General features: G+C 39.3%; 1 protein-coding gene across 6 annotated transcripts in view; it reads right to left on the bottom strand.

The window, feature by feature from the left end:
* LIN54 (lin-54 DREAM MuvB core complex component) overlaps positions 1-18,963 on the bottom strand; it is a 41,309-nt gene that overhangs the window by 17,728 nt on the left and 4,618 nt on the right. For 3 of the 6 annotated variants that reach the window (XM_074823902.1, XM_074823907.1, XM_074823906.1), the window contains exons 2-3: positions 6,537-7,264; positions 1,083-1,203 (exon numbers count right to left, since the gene is read on the bottom strand). In XM_074823902.1, coding sequence (XP_074680003.1) covers positions 1,083-1,203; positions 6,537-7,229 — 814 coding nt within the window. In that variant the 5' untranslated portion in view covers positions 7,230-7,264. Of the gene's footprint in view, positions 1-1,082; positions 1,204-6,536; positions 7,265-7,475; positions 7,601-14,427; positions 14,527-14,958; positions 15,110-18,963 lie in introns of those variants that run through there. The other 3 variants (XM_074823903.1, XM_074823905.1, XM_074823904.1) reach the window with 3 other exon arrangements.

Genomic DNA, 18,963 nt, shown 5'->3' with positions numbered 1-18,963 from the left:
CTGTACATTTGGTAGGGAAATGTTTAAGAAAGAGAAAAAACTGGGGACTGGGATGGGGAATCCATCTTTCACACAAAACATGAGTCAGGCTTCAGGGTGCAGGCAGCCTGACAACTCAAGGAAGAGATTATGTTTCAGTTACGTGCCATTCACTTGTATCTATCAAACTTCTGAATACAGGAGACAGTTGCAATCTTTTTAAAACCAGCTCAAGTCCCAGTTCTGTAAAGGCTTAACAAATTCGCTTAAATATGTGGAAAAGATTTTAGGCCGACTTGGGTTGGTCAATTTGGAAGCAGTTGAAAACATCCTTCAAAGCTCTGAAGATGCCTCTGGTTTCCTACATTTGTCCTTTTGAGATAATTTACATGTCTCCGATGTTACTGGCATAAATGCAATAATCCATCAGTCCCACTTCCATAATAAAAAATGATTACAATGCAAGTTTCTTTAATTTTTTTTGGTTTGTTGTTTTCCTTTTCTTAAAAGGACACAAACATAGATTTGTTTTCCAAAGAGACAAACCATTTCTTATGTGCCCTAATTACTTTCTTAGACTCTTCTGTGATGCTTATTTCTGAAGTAGGTGAGCAACAGAAACAACACAGCTTTATTCACTTTTTTCAATCAAACATTCTTCCTGTTATTTGCATCTATTATATTTAAGTCCAACTATAAGCAGATTAAAGTAATACAAGAGCATGTGCCTCCTTTTTGCCCTGTGTATTTATAGAATGCATCTACAAATACCTTGTATTTATCAAGTAGCCTTTTCTCTAGCTGTGAGGTATTTTTTTTCTCCTCCCCAAAATCCAGACAGTAAAAGCATCTTACAGTAAAAGCTAAATGATCAAACTCTGCAGTCCCAAAGATAATTCTAAACGAGCAAAGTGTAAAGGTACCAACAACTGAATTTATCTGCTTCTACCCACAAAATTTTCTGCTGATATTTTGTTTTCAATTGCTTGAGGTACTTCAACAGAAACTACAGTAAAATCGAGACAGACAAATTTCTACTATCACCATCTCTTTGAACAGCCTTTAAGAAAAAGGTAAAGCAAAACAAGTCAAAGTAGTACAACCTGCAATGACTGGTGACACTTGAGTGGTCTGCCCTGTAACTGCTTTGCTATTGATTGGTTTTGCAAAGATCAGCTTGGTGATCACTGGGCCTGAAGTTGGGGTTCGGGTCTTCTTTGCAATCTGAAAGATGAAGGAAAAAAGATCTAATGTAACTTGAGCATTTTGGATCTAAATTACTGTATTGTTAAGTACATTAGAAAATAAAAAGGGCAATACTCACACACATAATTAGAAGAATAGTTGCTTATCTCGCATTTCACCCCCATTTCTCACTATGGAGAGAACTAGGATATCATCCCTGTCACTTCAGAAAACCAGCCACCAGAGCACGACAGCCAAATCCCTTACAGCTTTTTCGTAAGATATTGCTCTGTGTAAATATACTTCATCTTCAAGATGTGAAATTATTTCTTATTGCCATTGGTCTATATAAAAATTAAAATTAAATGCACAACTCTCAATATTTGAAGCTTTAAAAAAGTTTCTTCTTTTTCAGCCAATCATGACAAAACTAGTTCCTTGAGTGATTTGAAAACTACTGCTCTGAAACATCTCTTGACCTATTCTGACATAGCAGCACACTTTTATTCTGCAAATAGGGAAACAGCCTTCTTCAACAGTTCTCAAAAAGTACGTGGACCATCAGTCCCCGAAAGTTTTGGGTACTCACTAGCCAAGAACAATTTAGCTACATCCAGGCACAAGGGAGTCTTTTTTCCTTCCGTGATCCAGTCTCCTGAAACATAACTGGACCAGGAACATGTATGTGCAATCTGATGAGACAGATCACTTGAAATCTTTATAAACAGGGTTTTATAGTCTTCAAAGTCTTAAACAAGACTCTTTCCCCTTTTCCACACTGACAGAAGTTAACTACCAGGTGCTTTTATCCTAATAGTTTCTATACACCAGCATCCAGCTGGTGAATTGTTCAATTAAGAGGTTGACTTCTTTCAAAGACTATTTTAACCTGCTGACTGCAGAGGCTGCCTGCAGATGCGGACTATCACTAGAATCTTCCCCAAGTCCGAGTGAGCACGCTGCAAGGCACTACTCAAGCCCTTACCACCCACCCAACAGCCAGTTGGTGGGCACCAGCCACCAACTCCATCAATATCAGAGGTGCACCACATGGGCATCCATGTGGGGAGCCACCTCTCAAAGGCACAGAGCCACCTTCGTTACTCAAGCAGCTAACTGGAGAAATCTCACTGAGATGCAAAGATACAGAGATGACAGCTACTTTTAACAGCCTGAGAAAGTTGTGAGTGCTTAAATGAAGCAATTGAGTAGGCTGAATATTATGGTTTCCTAGACAAAACACTATTTATAGAATTTGCTGACTGAAAACACCTCCTTTACAGTGCAGTAATGCCAAAACATTCGAAGTGTTCAGTAGCACATAATGAATTCCCCAGCTGCCCCACAAAGAGCACGTGTGAGGCTGTTTCAGCTCCCAGCTGCACACACACAGCACGGCCAGGGAAGCCAGGGCTTCCCACTGCTATGAAACTGGAGCCCTCCAGCCCCCCACGGAAAGCAAACTCTGACTCTGTGTGCCAGAGCGGTGCCCAGCCAAGGGAAGCTGGCAATGAGCAGGTCTGACACCCAGCAGTGCCCAAAACCAGACCTCATTTAAAGGAAGCCATGTGCTGCTCCATAGTTACTGTACAAGTGTTCCTCAGAGACCTTCCCCTCTTGCAGGTGAAGGTCATTTGCCCAAATATGCTGCACCCAGGCCATGGGTAGCTGCTTTATAGGTGGCATACAACAGTCAAGGCTTAAAATGAAACAGAAGAAAAAAAAACCCACCTCCTCTTTTTGGAGATATATTAACTAAAACCTTGAAACATAAGTTGTTTAAAGAAGGAAGCTTTATTCAAAGCTCAGTTTAGAAATTTAACTTAAAGCCATTTTAACATTTCAAGGATTCAGTTGCCTTAGCACATACACAGCTAACAGATGAGCAGGCATTTTATCAGTAAATTTGTTTGCAAATTAGCACACATTTTAATTTCTCTTAAATTCTCCACATTTCATCTACTTGATTTGAGATTTCTGTTCTGCTGAAATTAATCTTATCCTGCCATAAGGTATTACTGTAACTCAACTGCTATTGCTTTTACTCTCTGAAGCGAGGGCAAAGTCTGTCTTAGAACGTGATCAACATCCAGTAGGAACACACAGCTCTAGACAACAACAGTTGTTTCCCAGTAGCGGTCAATAAATATGCTTAAATGACTTACATGAATACACATAAAATACTACCTTCCCTGTTAACAAGAAATATTTCAGAAAAAAAATGTAAAAATCCCAAAACTATAGCTGGTCAACACAAGTTGCCCTGCTTCCCTCAGACTCAATTTGAAACACCCTCCTCAGATAAATTTCTCCCTGCTTTTTGGGTGAACTGTTGGTCTACAAAGAAGGAGGTCTAACAAACAAATGAACCCCCCCAAGGCTTAGGAAACATGGCAAAACTCAAATGTGGTTGGTTATAGGTGAGCAACAGATGTTGGTCCCCAAAGTGCTGGCAGAGTACTCCTGCCCGTACTTGCTGGATTTTGCCATTGGAGCTGATAACCCCAGCCACCTGTGAGAGCCTTCTAGGCAACAGTGGGAAACTCACTACCCATTTCATTAGTGACTGGAGAAGCCAGAGGAAATAATCAAGATGACAGACTGCCTGTTTGATGCTTCAGAAAAAGCAAGCTCTTTGGAGCCCTTGCCATTACTTGTACTAATCACAAGAAGCTTAACATTGTTCCTCTGCCTACGTGGGCTAAGCATGCTCCCTGCAAGTTACTTTGAATTAGACTGCAAAAATATTTCCTGGGGCAACAAGCTCTTCCATAAGAAAATTATTGTATTTAGAAGGACACACCAACCACCTTCCCCCTACAGAAGTAAAGAGATTTATCTGCCAGCATCTTTATTTAAAGGGTCAGTTTGTGTCTTCCTAAGCACTCTCCACTAAACAAGATGAACTAGCAAGTTTCTGAGGCCCAACTTTGCTTTCAGCTGTCAAACTCTGTTCTATTCATACAGAAAAAGGGCACACGCACACCTCGCATTTACTGCTGGACTGCATACTCCCATAGTCAGCTACCACAAAGGAGCTAACATACTACATATACAATCCACTCTCTAGATAAACTCATGGGAGCCTGTCCAGGTAGCCAAGCTCTATGTAATTTTTATTTGATATAGTATGAAAAATCAGGGACTCTAGAAATAGAAGAAGAGAACAGTGTACTTCAGAGGAGATGAAGAAACTGAGCTAGGAATGGGAGCTTGCTCTGAGGTTCGGGAGTGCACAAGGGCACTTTTCCATTATGAGATGAAGTCACAATGATGGCTTCGCAGTTGTCTTGCCGTGGTAGCAATGATGCTATGGACACATAGATTTAACTGCTGAAATGCAGAACCAGTTACCACATCAAGACAAGCTTAGCGACAGCAATGGTGATGTTTCTGGACATCTGGCTGAGAGTCATCTGCAAGGCCAAACTCCTGCTTAACACACTTAGACTAAAGTAGTACACCAGCAGACACAGCGGGGAGCTAGATTCCAAGGAACATTTTGCTCAACTCTATCAATTATGCCTTTTCTCAAGTGCTGAGATTTCAAATGTCACAACTGGATTACAGCAAGGTTAATTGAGTTTCTCTGATGACCTGCAAAGCCCCTATGACAGTGAGAATGTAAGGAGAACTGAAGAGAGCTCTTTGTCAACTAATCTTTTATCAATTCACTTTTCAGTACCAAACTGCTGTGCTGCCTTGCATGTGAAATACTCGGTTCACAAGCCCAGAAAGAGATAAGTTACACAAGACCGTTGGGAGGCAGGGAGGCATTCACAGCTTCCTTTTCTCTTACTGAAAGGTTAAGAGGCTTGTTCAGGATAATGGGGTAAATGCATGACTTCATTTTCTAAGCTAGGGACTCAAGGCATGGGCTGCCTCCTATTCAGGATAGGGTAGACCATGAATATCTTGCCTAGCCTCATATACCCCTCTGATACTTCACTGATTTCCTACAGGGAAAAGCACTGTCTGGGAAGTGCTAATGTAATTATCTTCCTTGCAGTACCAGGTACTTAGAACCACTAAATGCTGCCTTCTTGCTTTGCATTTCTATTTCCTCCTCTCCTTATAGGAAAAAAGGAATGCCAAGTATTAACAATTCAATCTGTTGTGCAAATAAAAGCAAAGGTTTAATAAAGAGACCACAACAAAACAAATTTACTCAAACTGCAATTAACTAGATTTACAAATGGATGCAAGTCCGTTTGTAACAGCTTCTATTAAGGAACCTGTAGAATTCCTAATGACAAACGGCAAAGGTCAATTGCCAAGTCACTGTATTTCAGTCATTGAAGGCACAGGTCATCTCATTCAAGAAAAAGCAAATCACAGCTAAGTAATTCTCCTCAGTTTCCAGTATCTGTCACTTGGCAGTAAGTGACTGAAGCCAATTAACAGGAACTGATACACTCTTAAAACATTTCTGTTCCGAGTCAAGAGCAAAGGCTTTTTTTGAAAGCTATAATGACAACCATATCATTAATGATCAAGGCACAAAAATAAAAGTCACTTAAGAAAATTGGCATGTTTCAAACAGCTATTATTAAACACATTTTCCACTGGTATGACATAGCAACAAAAAAGGAGAAAGAAATCAGTGCAGGGATCATCTGCAGCTTTAAAACATCTTGAGAGTAGCTCACATTTGCTTGCCACGAAATACTAGTTGGGAAACTTACCATTCAGCTAAGTTTGTCATTTTTCACATGCAGCAAATTATTTTTTATAAGCATACTTAAATTTCTCATTTTGTTTAGACTGTAAAATAAACACCCTGCATTGAGTTCTACTTTTCCTTCACTGTCATGAGGTCTTATTTCTGCCTCACTGCCAACTAGCACAAAATCACTCACATTTAGTTCTGCCATATACCAGATGAAAATCAGACCCTTTGGGTCATAACCCAAGTCTTTTCAACACATTTTCAGATCCCAGTAGATTCTCTATGGGTTCAAATATCTTGAGATTCACGCCAGAGATTGGGAACAAGACCTTCAAGCGTCCAGCTTACGATAGCGTCTAGTCTATCAGTATCTATTAACAAGCTTAATTATATTTGAGGCACATAAGATATACCTTTCTGTTCTTTTTGAAATGATGGAAGGTTTTTTTCAGAGAGTTTATTTTAATAGCTCACTTTCTCTGAGGCAAATCCCAAGTTTCTAGACAGTAGCTAGAGGTAAAGGGCATAAAATGGTAAATGCATCCACAGGTGAAAGCATGGGCTAAGAGCAGCGTTGTATTTTTAATCCAAGGAATAAATGCAAAGGCTAAAAGCAACCGTGTGTCAATCAGTGAAGGAAATGGACAACAGTTGAAGCAACAAAATTGTTTTTAAGATGTCTCATCAGTATAACTCACTTTACCTGTACTGCTTTTAATTGCTGGGTCTGCAAAACAGAAGGTTGAGCCGCAGTGTTTATCAGCTGACTTCCTTGTGTCAAAGCTGAGACACCAACAACAGGTTTCACTTCTGACCGACCTCCAATAACAACTTTGATCTGCTGGCCTTGTACCTTGGAGTCTCCACCTTGGGCTTGGGATGTGGCCTTCTGCGCCTGCGGGAGTTGGCTGTGGGGTAACGCTAAAACAATAGGTTGGCCAGACTTGCCCAAAGTTGTCACAATTAGCTTTTGCCCATCCGGTTTAATACTCTGATTGCCTATTTTAATATCGGCGGTCTTGTTCAGAATAATCTGATTGGCTGATATAGTGACAGGGGTCTGAGCACCAAGTTTATGGAGGCCGCTTGGAAAGGTAGGCTTTACTACTGCATTCACATCAGCTTTTGGGGTTGTGGCGTTCACTGTTGCGTCGTCTGAGTGATTGCTGGGTGCCGTAACCGATTCTGTGGCGACTGTGACTGTAGTCGTAGCTGAGGAGTCGCTGGTGGAGCTTATGTTCACTATTTCTTCCAGTTCTGTTTCCATGGGAATAGAATCTCCCATAGGCGATGACACGATAACTGCCTCGATGCTGTCGTCTTCCACCAGAGTTATACCGGTGTCCATTATTTCCTCAGGGAGCAAGTTGTTGACTTCTGCTGAAACCACCTCCATTTTAGCAGTTGTGGCAGTGATGATGGGAGCAGGTACTGCAATAATATTTAAAAAAGTTATTGGCTTCCAAAAAAACATAATTTTCAAAGCTTTATGAATAATATTACCAAATAAGAAAATGTAGCTGCAGAAACTTTTTCATACTGAAGGTATTGTGCATGCACAGAAGGGATATAATGAAAAAAACTGTTATCCAAACCTAACACATTAAGTTAAATTTACTCTCAGTAAGAATTTATATCAAACCTCTTCAACACCACCCACTGAAGTCAAATCAAGGCACTGACTTGCTGCTGATTACCAGTCCACTCTTGACAACACAGTACACAAAGCAGTAGTGTTCCCTCCCAAAGATGCAGGCACCTTGTTCACAGACATTTAAGCTTACTGAAATATAAAGCGAGAGTTAAACAGCTTTAAAAATTCAACAGATGATAATGGCTTTTCTCATACATGTCAACATTGATTAGCAGGCTATCTTGCCTCAAGAGGCTTTTTATCCATACCACATGTAACAGGTGTTCATTTTTGCCAAATCCTCATTTTAGAAATCTCAGAAAAACAAACAGCTGTCTAGTAACAGGCAGCTCACAGTTGAGTTAACCCTACAAACTCAATCAACAGCCACTGACCAAGCCAAAGTCTTGCCTTTCCAAGATGAACAGATAGTTCCTCTATGCTGGCCGTGAAAAGAGCAGGTCAATATTTTCTTCCTCAATACTCACAAGAAAATATAATTCATGATTAATTTGAAACTTGTCCTAAACACAAAAGAACAAACACGCCATCTGAAAGAAAACAGAATTTTTTAAGCTGACTAGTAAGAGTGACCAATTTATATAAAAAAAACCTACAATGAGATTCAAAGCCAGAGTCACTTCCCACTTGAGAAACCTTAAAGACATTGGTGGAAATGGTTACGTCTAGCATTCCCATTAAAACTGTATCACTGTCAGAGGAGGAAAACAGATCAGCTTAATAAGGCTTTTTCCCCACTTCCTGACCCCATCAGCATGCTTGGGCACTGGACAGGCAAGCACACTGTGTGGGTATGTGTACACACTCTCGAGTACTCATTATAAGCTCAAGAGGATGGGATCCTTGGAAATTCAGTTTACTGCTTGCTAGGAAAAGCAGAGCTGAGGTATTTGTACTAAGTGACATTCATAATTATGAAACTGTGCCACTAAAAACCACTGACCAAATGCTGAGATGACATTGATTCCTCTGAAGTCACTGTGGTTACACTTTGCAAAGCAGCTAACTACAGAAAAACTGCATTTTGCCCACAAGGTAGGAGGATGGGGAAAAAACCTCTGCTATAATTTACCCAGTTTCCATGCCAAGCTTGACCTGCTCCAGCACAGCCTCCTACAGCCTTCCTGATCATGAAGGGTGCCATCCTGATTCCCCTCACCTCCAGGATACAAGCCATACCAAACTGTCACGATACTCAAGAAGCCCGAGCTGTGAAAGAACTTGTTCAGATGACTGATGGTCAAACTCACACAGAGCTCACTTATTGGCAGGCATTTAAAGATACAACGTTATCTGATGTCACTGCCAGAAATACCTCCTTTGGAAAGCATTTCTTCCAAAGTAATGCCAGTACAGCTTGCAGTGATGCCAGTCCTGGTAACCAGTGCTAGACAAAACAGCTTACCCCTAAGGACACATTAGTAATAGTATCATATTGTTGTCTTAAAGTCAAATTGGTTAACTGCATACGAGATTACACAAAAAGATTACACAAAAATAGGATTAGTAAAAGCAGACTGTTTCGGCATATGCTAAGGCCACTAACTCTCCTGAGTTTTGTTGCTTCATCATCTCCTCAACCACCTCCATGGGCTTGTGTCTTAGATCTTACAACTTTGAACTATTTCAGACAAAAAAAACCCAACAACCACATCATCCTGTTCAATACTGACAAGCACAAGGGGCTTGAATCCAGAAGTTAGACTCCTAAGGTCAACTGTAATCCAAATACTGACTGCCTCCACGTTTGAAAAGGAGGGAATCATCTAAGTCAGACAGTGGAAAAATCAACAGATTCAGTAATGACAAATAATTTTAAATTATTTGCTTCTGGTTTGCATCTGTACATGTTATTCCTGGAAAGAAAGGTCATTCTTAGTATCTTTTAACAGTATTTACATATATTTAAGTAGTTATACTGTTCAACAGTTATTTATATTCTTCATTCTCACACTTGGTTATGTTACAAAGCAGTAAATGGTTATTAAATAGTTGAAATGGTTATTAAATCTAGTTGAAAGGATATTTATATTAAAATGCACAGAGTCAGGGTTTTAAACAGCTTTCTGACTTCAAACAAACCACTTCCAAGTCAGAATGCAGAAGGAATAGAAATACATTACATTGAGTCTGGAGTCAGTAACTGACAAGTTACATTCTGTGGTTACTGGATTAACAGCTTACGGCCACCACATTGGAAGATTTCACAGTTATTAGGTCTCATCATTTTACAGTATTCAGGCTAGTGTCATCAACAACAGCAAGAAAAGAACCACAACACAACCCACTTACTGTATTTCTTCATTGCTTATTGGATATGATTGAAATAGATACATGAAATGCAACAATGAAAGTCTCATCCTAGCTGCTGTCGTCAAAGGCAGGTTCAGCATCCCAGCAGATTTTACTTCTGAGTATTTAGCCAGGATTTCTGAACCATTCAGCTGTTCATTTTTTTCTAATGCTTTTACACCAAACACACAGTTTCCATTTTTCCAGCTCCTCTACTGAAGTGATTTCCAAAAGTAAAAACATGCCAATTTCTTTTAAGATTTTAACAGCTTTGAGGTCTTTGGGACAGGGTAGAGAATTATTTTAACTATTTAAGAAGACTTGAAAGTTTCCTTCACTTCAGCAATTATGCTTTGAGTCACTTGATAATGCAAGAGATGTACTGACAACCCCCCCAAAAAGATGCATCAGTAAGTGTTTACACTTATTTAGCTCAAAACTTTAAGAAAAAGATAATCTAAACCAAGGAAGTGGATAAGCACACTATCAGACTGGGAAACTCCACAAAAATTGTAGGATCGGATTACTAAATAAAATAATTTTAGCCTACAAAATAACATCCAGACAACTAAATTAAAAGCTCAAGAAGAAATTAATTTAATGAAGATTTGTTTATAAAAAGACAGTCCCAGCATAGCTCAGGACACCGGCCCAGACAAACACATATAAAAAACATTAGGGACTAAAGCATATCATCAGCAAAGACTCGGAGCAGCAACTTTGCAAAATGCTGAGTACTGTTAGGAGGACAGGGACAAAAGCGCAGCTTGAGTGAACCACCTCTGATCATCTTATCCATAGCACAGATTTCTATACTTGATATTCACAAAGAATAATATATATATAAAACACGTCATAAAGGGTAAAGGAGATTTATAAGGAAGAGGATAAAGAATGCCATCACTGTTGGCAAAAATACAGAATGGTGCCTGACAGATACCTGTGAACTTTGACCTGTTTTTTCCTTTTCTGTCACTAGTATGTCTGCAGAATCTTGAAGAAACTAATACTGTTAAAGTGTTGAGATCGATTTTGTCCATACCTTTCTTGATAAAACATGCAAAGCAGCCACACTAAACAGCAAAATCAAGAGAATCAATAAAGCACATTAGCCTGCAAACAACTAAACAAAATGCACGACATAACGCCTGTACTTTACAGTAACTAATCTTATTACATCTCCAGAAATGCCTCCATTTCACTAAGATAAGAATAGCTAACCTTCCAGTCTGCAACCATGAGCAGTTCGAGTGCAGCACTTACATGAGCACATGTTACAGTATCACCAGTGCAGCTACATACTGCAAGGAAAACTGTTCAGAAATTCCAATTACTTGAAAATAAGGCTGCTGAGACCACCTTTACAGGATGTCCTGGGATGGTACTGCATGTTAGCAAGATCACCACAGTGAAGCAGTGGACCAAGGGACTCATCACCATTGTGGTCCCCTTCCCCTTCTCAGTACAGCACAAGCTGGTGGTGCTCAGCCATGGGAAGATTGTGGTATAACTTGACAGCTTCAAGAACATTGGCCAGACCTGCCTTAAGTCATCGGTAGTGTGAATTTTAAACTAAACTCTGAAGTGTTACTTTCACCAGAATATAGGGAAATCAAATCAGTAACCGTTTTTGCATGAGGACCTATCTCAAAGTGGAAAAAACCCCACCCCAAAATCAAAAGCTTTGTAAATGCTTTAAGTCCAGCATAGCTCCTAAAAATAGCAGGGATTCTCTTGGGATCACTAAAACTGTTGACGCGTGCTAAGCAAATGCTACCTGAAACCAAGTATCCTTGCCAGATACAGCAACAGGTAGTTCTTTAAAGCTGGGATAGATGCACAAACTTAAGTGTAGCATTATTAAGAGCCAGCAAGGGCAAATAGTTTCAACTTCCTGACTTAGGAACTGCAAAACCCCTTAAAATAAATATGAAGAGGAACAATGAAACACCACAAAAAAATTCCTACCCACAAGAGGTCACCACTGGGGTGACTGTCCAGGAGACAAATCACATGGACATACCTAGCACATGTGAAAGTAGTTACTACATCACTAACCACAAGAAGGTGGAAATATGACCATATATTCATTATTACAATTTTCTTCCTGAGGGATGTAATGCAGAACAGCTTTGCAGCTCCCCAAACCCAGAAAATCATAATCCATGCATTAAGGGACTTAGAAGTGTCTCCACACACCTTTGGTGTTGCAAAAGGCCAAGTCTTTCCCAAAGATCAATAAAGTTAAGATGATGTTATTAGGTTTTAAGAGAATCAAGGCATATGCCTAATAATTTGCGAAGTGTAAGGGAGAACACCAATAGCTGCACCATCTCTCAAGGAATTTATCAAGCTGGGGGGGACAAGGCTGGAAACTAGGGTCAGATGAATGGCAGAAAAGTGATAGTGGACAACATAACAAGGAATTCTTCACTGCAAGTACAATGGACTCTAAGCACAAAGGTGGGGGGAAAGCCCAAAAGAATACAGTATCACCAGTTAGCCAATACAAAAGGGGTAGCAGAGACAAAAATGTGACACCACCATCACTTCTCTTTCAAATAAAGGTGGAGCAGGAGACTGTCGGCAGGCCATGGCTCAGATTTGATGATTTTAAAACTCAAAAATCCCACAATATTCGTAGGATGTTATATTCATAAAACCAGAATATTTCTCTTAACTAGTAAAGGTTTAAAAACAACTTATTTAATTCCTAAATCCACCCATTAGGACAAAGGCAAGAGCAGGAGGAAGTAGGGGAAATATGGAATGGATCCTTGAAGATATCTCTGAGAAGCATGAGATGCTGTCAGCCACATGCAGTCAGTTTAGGCACTTAAATGCTTTACAAATTTTTCAGCTTCTGCTTATCTGCCCTCTCCAACAGTGGCGATATGTAAACTCCTGAAGGCTGCAGAGCTGAAAAAATGAATTTTTTTTTGCCTTAACACTTAGAGATTAAGCAGTTTAAAGTTACCCAGCCTCAAGTTGGTAGCTGCAGCAAAAGAGATCCAAGTACGATCCAGTGGGAACGCTGCAGGAGCAATTCATTCACCTGCTCCCATTCCCTTTGCTAACCTTCCAGCTCTTGGGATGGGCGGAAAAAAGAAAAGCATCCTGCAATTATTCAACCATAGAACAGTCACTAAGCTCTCCATGCAGCTATGATTGATGTTATAACACTACAAAATATTGACAATAAGTCAAAAAAAAAAGGAACAAAAGATGCTTTGTAGACATGCTGTAAACATCTTTTACTTAAGTTTTCAAAAAATTGTGTCCCCTTGTCTTCAAAACAGAATTTTTTTACCAACATATTGATATGAAATACACTGCCTTCACCACAAAAATCTTTAGCTGACCATACACAAAGCTTTAGAAGCGATGCACGCAACATGACCACATCTTCTTCCTTCACCACAACCGCTGTTACAAATATACTTTAAGACTCAGGTATCCTTTGACCTGTAACTGTTTTCTTCACACCAAAATTAATTCTCACATACAAGGAATCACAGCATGCTGCCACAGAAATTAGATTACACACGTCGAGTACAAAATCAATGTTTACAATCAAACTAACCAAGACCTTAGATATAGCAGAGAACCAAAAATCCTTAGTCAGAGAACCTTTCAGGCAAAATGGAAGCTAGAGAGAAAGAGAAAAAAATGCCACAACTAAGTTTTTGATGAAAGCAGCATGTCATACAAATTGTAAATGGTTGAATTACTTTACACGTACATGTGAGTGCACTGCTTGCTGAAAAAACAGCATTTTAAACCACTCAGATATCTAACTCTGGACTCAACAACCCCCTTTTCATCACAAGAAGAAAAATACTACATTGCCAAATGTACCATCAATTACAAAACAAGATTAGTAAGGAAGAACATTCTAGCCATTGTGAGGTACTGAGCAGCGTTACTGAAAAAAACTCAACAAAACTCCAAGCACTTGCCCAGAATCATTAGTATCTAGAAAACTAAACCATTTAAAGGTCAAATTACTCTCCCATGCATGGCTCACAGCTGTTACCTAGCTCTCCCATGCTAGTTAAATGTCCATTAATAGGGGGGTAAAACCATACCATTTTACTAATATTAGTCTGCATTTCAAGCCATGTCTACATTTCAAATTTGCATAGACATCTATCTATCCCATAACCACCAGTTGACACTTTCAGCATTTGCTATTTGTGGCTCACAGCAAGCCGAAAACTTAAGACTTCCATGTCGTTCTGAAGAGGGACCAGGATCAGCAAGCTGATGATAAATTTGCTTCTCAAGAACAACGTAGTGCCTTTAAGGGTCTAATCCTCACCGGTGTTAATTAAATTCCAGAGCGCACTGAAGAGCAAAGGCATTACTATTATGTGAACACCGCTGGCTGATCTAACACTGCAGTGTTCTGCACAAATAAAACAACATCGATACACATAGATTTTTCAAATCACTGGCATGTCCAGCCTAAGAAGGCAGAACTAGAGAAGTAATGAAGATAGCAATTTATGCTTTGACTACCAACAAATGCACACTGTTGACCACGGAAAGATATTCCATACACATCTGTATGTCCTCCTTTTCTCTTAAAAAGGACAAGCTATCATGGTAAGGTTAAAGTCTTAAACACTGCTTGTTTAGCACACACCTTACTTTTAGCAACTTTCCAGGAAAGAATTGGAAATAACATTCATTGCAGCAAAACACTTCAAAGCAGTTCAGTTTGCTTTCTGTAACTGGAAACAACGTTCTACTTTCAAGCAGAGTTTCGTGCAAACTAAAAATAAAATAGAAATCAAAAATCAGAACATTTCCCTTTACCATGCCCTTGGCTTGCATGCCAGTTTCAGTCATTTTCACAACACACTGTAGCACAAAAGCTGAAAAATAAAACTGCACAGGTGTTATGATCATTAAACACATTCTGAAGGTGTTCACTGCCATGAACAATCCAGTATTTGAGTCTGTAGATTCCAGGGCCTTCACATTTAATGAAGCATTTCTGACCTTATGTTCTATGCAAATTTTGTGGTGAGACCAAAAGAAATAACCCCTAAAATAACTTCAAATTATTTTATTTTCTGCAGTGTTTAGGAGACCAAAACTAAAGCATTAAGAATCTGAAGTTAAAATGAATATATATGTAGTGACCTTAGCATGACTGAAAAAAAACCCCCACCTTAATAGATGTGAAGAATACTTATGACCAGGCCCAAGAAATGCAGGTTTCAGTCTTCTAAATATAGCTTGAAATAAAGGTCTTGCTTTCTAAATTCCAGAAGCCTCTTGAATGTGGGGCTACTGAAGAATTCAGAACACACAGCGATATCACACCAAGAACACTCTTAAAACAAGCTTGAAAACTGCCATCATAGGCTTGATATAGAGTTCCCGGCAGACTTTTAACAGGTGTTATCATACTGGGCACCTTTTAAGGTTAGGCTTGCTGCCAGCAATTTCGGGCAAGAGTGCATATTAGTGCTGTATTTATGAGCAAAGGTTCATCACAACAGAATTGTAACCTACCAATTTTATTGAGACTTTGCAAATCAGGAAGCACAATGATTATGCGGTGCATTACACACATACTTCGGCAGCACTGCTCAGTCAGAAGGTACAATACAAAGTTCATTCTAACTGAAACAAAACCACATGCAACACTGATTTCAGTGGGGTATTTAATTTCCAAAAATATGCTAATATGGCACAGAAAAGCATTTTGTCCAGAAAAGTTAATTTCTTACGCATCTTACAGAATCATATGATTCTTTTCAAAGTCAGGAGAACGCAGAGATAAAACCAGATAAAAATCTAAGAGCATAAACTGCACTGCTTTCAGGCTAGTGCTGTTAAGATTTGGATAGCAGTGAACTATGTTATGGCCACTATTGCTTTTTAAGCTTATCCTAGAAGTTTAAATTGGCTTTCTTCATTTTTTAGTCCAATGGAACATTGAAAGAAAAGCAAGAATAGATCAACAGTTATATTGCAGTGATTCACCAGAAAACATGCTTCTAGCTGCAGATCTCAGTAGCCCTACCAGCCTTAAACATCACAACACTTAAGAAGTACAGAATATATTTACTTGCAGAAGGACTGAGTTGAAGATAAATAGCTTGCCTACAGGCAAACCGTGACATGGTTCAGATGCCAAAACACACTATTACTCCCTCCCCCTTTATCTCTAGATAAAGCACCTCCATATTCCTTTTGGGGAAAACTTATTTAAATAACCAGGATTGTACAATAGCTGACTGGCCTTTGTGTAATTAAATTCCACATTAAGATTTTGAGTTAAGAGATCAATTCAATAGAAGAAGTGGGAATTTCAGTGAAATCTTCATCTCTGCTCCAGAACCATGTGGGCCACTTTAAGCGCAGGCTTCTCAGTCCTCTGAAGTCTCACTTATAACAACAAAAAAGGTTGAAGAGCTTCTGAAACACAAACGGGGAAGTTCCATTAGGTGTACATAAGAAAACCAACAGTTAAGCTTTTCGATAAGCACCTCAAAAAAAAAAAAAAAAAAAAAGTCTTACAGACAAGACTAGCCAGAGACACGCCTTTCAGTGATTAGGACCACGAGTTACTCTTACAACCTTTGTTTTCAATATCCCAAAAGAAACATGGAGAGACATTTACTGTATCTTACTCTATCCCTGGAGATGCTTTATTCCAGAGAGCATACCAAGGCCACCTGGACGGAAGAGTTCTTTGTATGCACCCCCTGTGCTGCTCAATATATCCCTTTCTGTCCTTACAGGTTACCCTACCCAGTTTAACTTCCATGACAAACATGCTTTACCACCAGTCAGAAAAATCACCACTACACTGTGTGAGTTGAAATGAATGCAGAAGGTTCTTCTCATTCTCAGAATCAGTAAGAGAAGAAACCATTATATTCAAAGCCTTAATTGTGTTTCTCCACGGAAACAGGGGTGTTTTGGTTTTTTTTTTATGTTGCAAGATCACCTAGCTCATAGATTCCCTCTTTACTACATGTAAGACAACTCTGTATACACAAAGGAAGCTTTTGCTAACTGTCAGTTTATAATTTGGGGGATTGGAGATTAAGAGTGTTGATTTATGATGGGATATTGAAGCTGACTGTAGCCTCAGCAGGTTATCTGCTGCGACTCAGCTGTCCCAGTCTACCGCTACACTGTGTTAAAGCGCCACATATCCCCCAGTGAGATAGACACGCCCAAATCAGAGGGTGTCTCAGCACCTCAGTAAGTTCCCCAAGAATTTGTCTAAGGACATGCACCCAAATAGCTCTGTGTCAAACTGTACAGTCTATCAAAACCAATGGAACATCAGCTATATAACTTATAAGTGACAATGGCATGAGTTGGTGCAAAATTGTATAGCATCTGCATTGTTGAGTGTTCTTATTATCTGGACAACTAAGAGATAACTCTCTTCCAAGGACAAAGCTTATTTTGCAGCCATAAACAAATATTAGAAGCAGAAGCAAGTATCAACTCATGATAACAATGCCATTGAGAATTTTTCTTAAGAATTCAGGACAACCAACTCGTCAAAGCTTTTTATTCAACCTATGTCTTTGTGCTGATACAACACCAAAACTCACCTTCCCATTCAACAAAGAGAATGCGCTCTTATTTTCCCCAGGCATTCCTGTAGCAATGGTAAAAATTCGCTAGTAGCCTCCCTCTTTCATGTTTTCTGCTTCCCTCCTGGGAGAATCTATAGCTCATATGCAATCGTTATTTCTTTTTCTTCACAGGAAACAGAAGTGACAGTCTTTGTAGGTGCTAAGTTGACTACAGCCTTGTTGGTCCCTTTGCTGCAGCCAGCTCGCAGCACTGGCACCAGAACTATTCCTTGCAAGCAGAAAAATACCCACTCTTCATTTAATCTTCTGGATATTAAACAAGAAAAGAGAAGAAACTTCTTTCAAGAAAAGACTGGATAACTACATAAACATACAAGGCTCATAGTTCCCACAGATTCTTGACTGCCTGCTAGCGCAAGCAACATAGAACACCTACCTAGGCAAAGCAGGAACAAGCTACGGTGAAGAAAGTGAAGGTCACTTCTTTGCCTAAGTTGATAACCAGAACAAAATAAAGAACGTGCTAGTTCATCTCCTTGTTTGCTATGTTCTCCTATACCTTTTTGCCAAGTACATACAAGCACACATCAACTATTCCAGGCAACTGAAATTCACAAATATCAATGGCACAAAAATATAGGAAACACAGTTCTTGAGGAACTCTTGACACTGGACATGTTTTCACTCATTTGCTAGAAAAACCTTCACAGAAGCACGTGTATACCCAAGATTTGTCCCATACTGCTGGCATATTATCAAATGAAAGACCACAACTGCGTGTAGGCGATCTTACCATACTGCAATTCTCCTAATTAATTGCCATCCTTCAATTTTGCTACCATATCAATAATGGTTAAAATAGTGTAATTCGTTTTATGCATTCCCTATTTTCATACTCTTGACACTCTACGTTTTGTCTCTAAAATGGAAAGGTTTGTCGTAAAGCAAAGAGTTACAAAATCACTCAGCACTACATTTTTTCAACAGTCTTTTGTTTAAGCTTACTGAGCTACAGATTGTCTTAAGAAATACATGTCATGAAACCAAAAAAAGATTAATCTGTAAGAAAGCTACGATTAACACCGGTAAGTGGAAAAATTAATCATCTAAGACTGCAAACTCACCATGTTTGCATATGTAACAGCAGAGTGAAAGCATATAATACAGTAACAAAATATGTACGTGGAACACAGTCAAAATAATTTCCATCCTCTTTTCTATTCTCTACAGAGGGGACAAGATGTGGAGGCAGTTTGTCTGCATGGTTCCCAGAGGATCATGGTTTGAGATTTATCAAATACAATACCAAAGGCAGACTATAGCAAGGAAAAAACCCCAACCTTACTCCTTATCAAATGTTGTAAGTATCCAGTCTTTTTGCATCGGTCACAAGGAATACTAAGAAAGTATCAGGTGTTCTTCACCACAAATTTAACCGCCTGTAGTTTCAAAATTCAAAATAATAGTTCCCAAGGCAACCATAATTCACTCAACCAATGCATACCACTCCCTTCCCATTACTCTGCATTCTGTCAGGTGAACACTCCGTATGTGACACACCATACATACAACTGTGTGCAGCATATCAGAGGAAGAGGCAAGGTACA

This window comes from Strix aluco, chromosome 4 (genome assembly GCF_031877795.1).
Source record: "Strix aluco isolate bStrAlu1 chromosome 4, bStrAlu1.hap1, whole genome shotgun sequence".
Lineage (NCBI taxonomy): Eukaryota > Metazoa > Chordata > Aves > Strigiformes > Strigidae > Strix > Strix aluco.
The sequence above is the reverse complement of the archived record's forward strand: the minus strand, read 5'-3'. Positions and strand labels throughout refer to the sequence as shown.